The 3,924-nt window shown below is 43.3% G+C and overlaps 1 protein-coding gene across 1 annotated transcript; it reads left to right on the top strand.

Annotated features, from left to right (window-relative positions):
- Positions 1–1,965: 1,965 nt before the first annotated feature.
- On the top strand, positions 1,966–3,500 carry LOC147903866 (calmodulin-6). Its single transcript, XM_087401766.1, has 2 exons — positions 1,966–2,380; positions 2,881–3,500. The coding sequence occupies exons 1-2, from the start codon at positions 2,305–2,307 to the stop codon at positions 3,252–3,254; spliced, it is 450 nt and encodes a 149-aa protein (XP_087257892.1). The 5' UTR covers positions 1,966–2,304; the 3' UTR covers positions 3,255–3,500.
- The last annotated feature ends 424 nt before the right edge of the window (positions 3,501–3,924 follow it).

Genomic DNA, 3,924 nt, shown 5'->3' with positions numbered 1-3,924 from the left:
TTCTTTAAGCTCATAGCCTCTATTTTGGAGTATTTTGTGGGTGCTTGAACTAGTTGAGTTTGTTTCGTATTCTAAAGGGCTTAGAGTCCCTTTATTTCTTATTTGAAAAGCCATGTGCTCCCATTTTTAAAATTTCTTATTACGTAAGGCTTATACCTCCCATTGCTTCTAGATGCATTCTTATAGCTCATATTACTAACTACTTACATCTTTTGTGTAGAAAAGTAGTTTTCAACTTATTGAAGGAAAATTCGATCGGTCCAAGTAGCCATGTGTTTTGCACATAGATATCTCAATTAATTGCATTGTGGCACATATTGAATCAAGGTTTTCCACTATTTTGGATTGCTTCAAGAAAAGTGCCAATACTCTAGTTGTCTTTTATTTTGCTTCTACTAGCCTTAAGGTCAAGTCATATTCACTACTAGTTGAGGCCACACATTTGGAATGATAAGTGGGTGAGAGTGATGTTATTGGACCCATGGTAGTTAGGTGAGTAATGGCCTCGGATGATCAAAGGCCTAGAAGATCTAGAGGTCTTGGTTGGCACTAGAGAGGTAGTTCTAAAGACACCAATGTGATATGTGGAATTCATGTCAACGTAAGTTTTATTCCCAAATGTAACCCGTTTATTCCTTATATTTGAGAGGAAATTCTCTCTTTTAAAATTAAAGTGACGTGATAGGAGGTTTAATACACATTTGCTTTGCAAGTTTGCACGGGCAAAAAGTTGGGTGGAGTAGGCCCCACACGGAGTCTCCCTAAACAGGTGGAGTACAAATATTCTATGAATAATAAAAAAACAGGTTAGCGTGGATCAAATATTTTGAGCAATTAAAAAATCAAGCGGTTATATTAAAATTTAAACAGGTTTTATCTATTGAGTTGGATTCATTGAATCTTGCAACCAATGGCGAGTAGTATTATGATAGTAGCATGTGAACGAAATCAAAATGGAGATTTTATGCAAGAGACAGCTCCGTCAGGAAATCGGTATGAGATCAATCAATCGGTATGAGATCAATCATTCAGTCAGAATAGAGGAGGGTTAAGGGTCTAAGCATGTGGTTGAGCAGATCGAGATAGAGATTAAATTAAAACTTCTGGAAGTTCGATGCAAATCCACGGATAGTGCTCTTTCGAAATTCGTTTCAGATTCAGAATTACGGAATCATAGGGAGGGTTTAGGTATTAAGGCTTCATTAAGCATCTGGTTGAGCAGGATTACAGTAAATCATGCAAAGTTCACTGCAAGTCCACGGATAGTGCACTTTGCGACGTACGTTTGACAATCAATCAAGTCGAGAGGACTAGAGGTCGAATCACGTAAAACACCAACAATCGGGTAAGTTGGTAGCATGCCATCCATGATCGTCAATGGTCAGTCATTGCTCATAACGTCTTTTAAAAAAATTAAAATAATTGAAAGTGGAAACAGTAATTTCAATCAATCGAAGCAACCAGAGCGGCGGTCGAATCACGTAAAAGAGCAATAATCAATTTGGCATCTACTCTTGTCCGTGTACTGAAAGATAGATCGGCAGCAATGAGCAGATCCATGATCTTTATCTTCTTCATTCAACCAAAAATAACCGACGTCGTCGTGTGCAGCAGCAAATTGCACATGCCCACGCAGCCTCGAAAAGCATGCTGCTTCTAACTAGTTCTTCTATTGTTTTCCATTCTGGTCCATGACCTGAGGCTTGATAGCATTTCCTGTCACTGCTTCCGCCATAGCTGGAGAGGCTTTCATTGTATGCCGCACCTCGGCCCCGCCGTCCCCCAGCGGCCAGAGTTTCATCTGAAACTTGCTGCTGTCTCACGCTACAACGCTGCGTGTCGGGCCCCCTGCACAGCAGCATACGCGTAAACGCAACCCAGTGACAGAATACGCGTTAGCCTCTCAGTTCCGGACCCAGTCACATAAAAAGCTTTGCCTCCCTCTCTCTCTCTCCATCTGCTAGAAGCAATTGACTCTCTCTCTCTCTCTCTCTTTCTCTCTCTCTCTCTTTGTACACATGTTAGTTTCTCCTCAGCTGCCAACAGTTTGCGGCTGACCCATGTAGTCCTCCCCTTCCTGCTGGACTACACCCACTCCAGTTTCTACCCCCTCCAATCCCAGATTTGCACAGCTCATTCTCTAGAGGTTCGTCCCTTCGTTGCCTTTTGGGCATACCTGCCGTGCCGTAGGCTGTATCCTCGCGGCGCGGAAAAACTCACAGCCTACAAGCGGGTCGTCAGTTGCCGAGGGCTCAACGAAGGTCGGTCTCGACTGTTTGCGTACCTACCTTATCCAGTTTTACTATGGCAGAGCAACTAACCGAGGATCAGGTGTCCGAATTCAAGGAAGCTTTCAGCCTTTTCGACAAGGATGGAGATGGTACGATCTGCGGTGTCTCCAAGCTTCTTCGAACTCTATTGCCTCTTCGTTCGTTGTTTGCCAGTGTTTTCTTTCCAACTGCTGTACTGTCTTTGCGTTTTGCGTAGTCGACTACGTTTTCGGTACTCCGGTAGTCCGATGTCTGCATGTCTGTCTTTGGGCGCCCTCATATGCGGGTAGCATTCTTTCGTGGGCGCTGGAGTTCCACTTCCCAGGCTATTTTTTTGAGGGGTGGATGCTACTCACCTGAACTTCAAGCCTTCCCTTCTGACTCCAATCGCCCTTAGACTGCCTGATAAACTTCCAATGGGCTTCCTTGGACATTGGCGCTGTGTCTTCCACGGTATTAGATTTTACAGGAGGAAAAGGGAAAGCGGTGCTTTGATTATCAAGGTTATCTAAGTATTTGTGCCCCTGCATCCCTCAAGGTTGGCTTCTAACGTCTTTTCCTATTAAGATTGGTCGGCCTTAGGGTCTGAGATCTTGACATTGTGTTCTAGGTTGTATCACCACCAAGGAGCTTGGAACCGTCATGCGTTCCTTGGGGCAAAATCCCACCGAGGCCGAGCTTCAGGACATGATCAATGAGGTAGATGCCGACGGTAATGGCACGATCGACTTTCCAGAGTTCATCAATCTTATGGCCCGCAAAATGAAAGACACCGATTCGGAAGAGGAGCTGAAGGAAGCTTTCAGGGTTTTCGATAAGGATCAGAACGGCTTCATCTCTGCTGCAGAGCTGCGTCATGTCATGACAAATTTGGGAGAGAAATTAAGCGATGAAGAAGTGGATGAGATGATCCGTGAGGCGGATGTCGATGGAGATGGGCAGATCAACTATGAAGAGTTCGTGAAAATGATGATGGGGAAGTAAGCCATGAGCATGCTTTTCTGTGCTCTTGTTGCAAAATGTGAATGAAGGACTGCGTTGGTAAGGCGAAGGTGTCTCGGCCTCATCAAAGAAAAGCTATCAATGCTTGTAGGGCGCAACGCCTCCCGTCTGCAATTGTATTTGGGGAAATTTAGTTCTTTTCGTTCAACGAACAGCTAAACAACCTGTGTTTTCTTTATTCCACAACCACGGAAGTGGTATATCTATGGCATTGGTTATTTTCCTGAAGTCTTGAGGCTCTATTTTACCATTCTGAGTTGTTGAGATGTGTAAGAAAGGGATGTCATTTGATCTTTGACATTTGATTCTCTCTAGGGTGTGTTGCCACATATAGGAAATTCGTAAATCCTTCTCTTGAAATGGAATTGTTACTCTCCTAGAAATATGTAGGTTCATATACTTGGTTGAGAGAGTCCCATGGCATAGGATGGGAGGTGGTGAGCTTTAAGAAACAATAAGTTATTAGTCTAGATGTGTCCCAAATCATATAAGTGTTCTCCCATGTGTATACAAAAATTACTTTTTTTTGTTCTCTTAAAGCATTGTGTTGCTCCTAAAATGGCATTTGCAAATACCCTGAGAAGGCGATGCATGTGTGCTTCTATATATGTATAGTTCTCATTTTGTCGAGAATTATTTGGCATTTGAAGCA

The sequence above is a fragment of the Dipteris shenzhenensis genome, chromosome 3, assembly GCF_047967505.1.
Source record: "Dipteris shenzhenensis isolate YYH24624 ecotype China chromosome 3, Dip_SZ_1.0, whole genome shotgun sequence".
Classification (NCBI taxonomy): Eukaryota; Viridiplantae; Streptophyta; class Polypodiopsida; order Gleicheniales; family Dipteridaceae; genus Dipteris; species Dipteris shenzhenensis.
The sequence above is the reverse complement of the archived record's forward strand: the minus strand, read 5'-3'. Positions and strand labels throughout refer to the sequence as shown.

What these genes read in the sequence shown, in the direction of transcription:
- LOC147903866 (XM_087401766.1), top strand. Translation starts at nt 2,305, where the DNA reads ATGGCAGAGCAACTAACCGAGGATCAGGTGTCCGAATTCAAGGAAGCT. An exon ending in TTTCGACAAGGATGGAGATG is followed by an intron (nt 2,381 to 2,880) that starts GTACGATCTGCG and finishes ATTGTGTTCTAG; the next exon opens with GTTGTATCACCACCAAGGAG.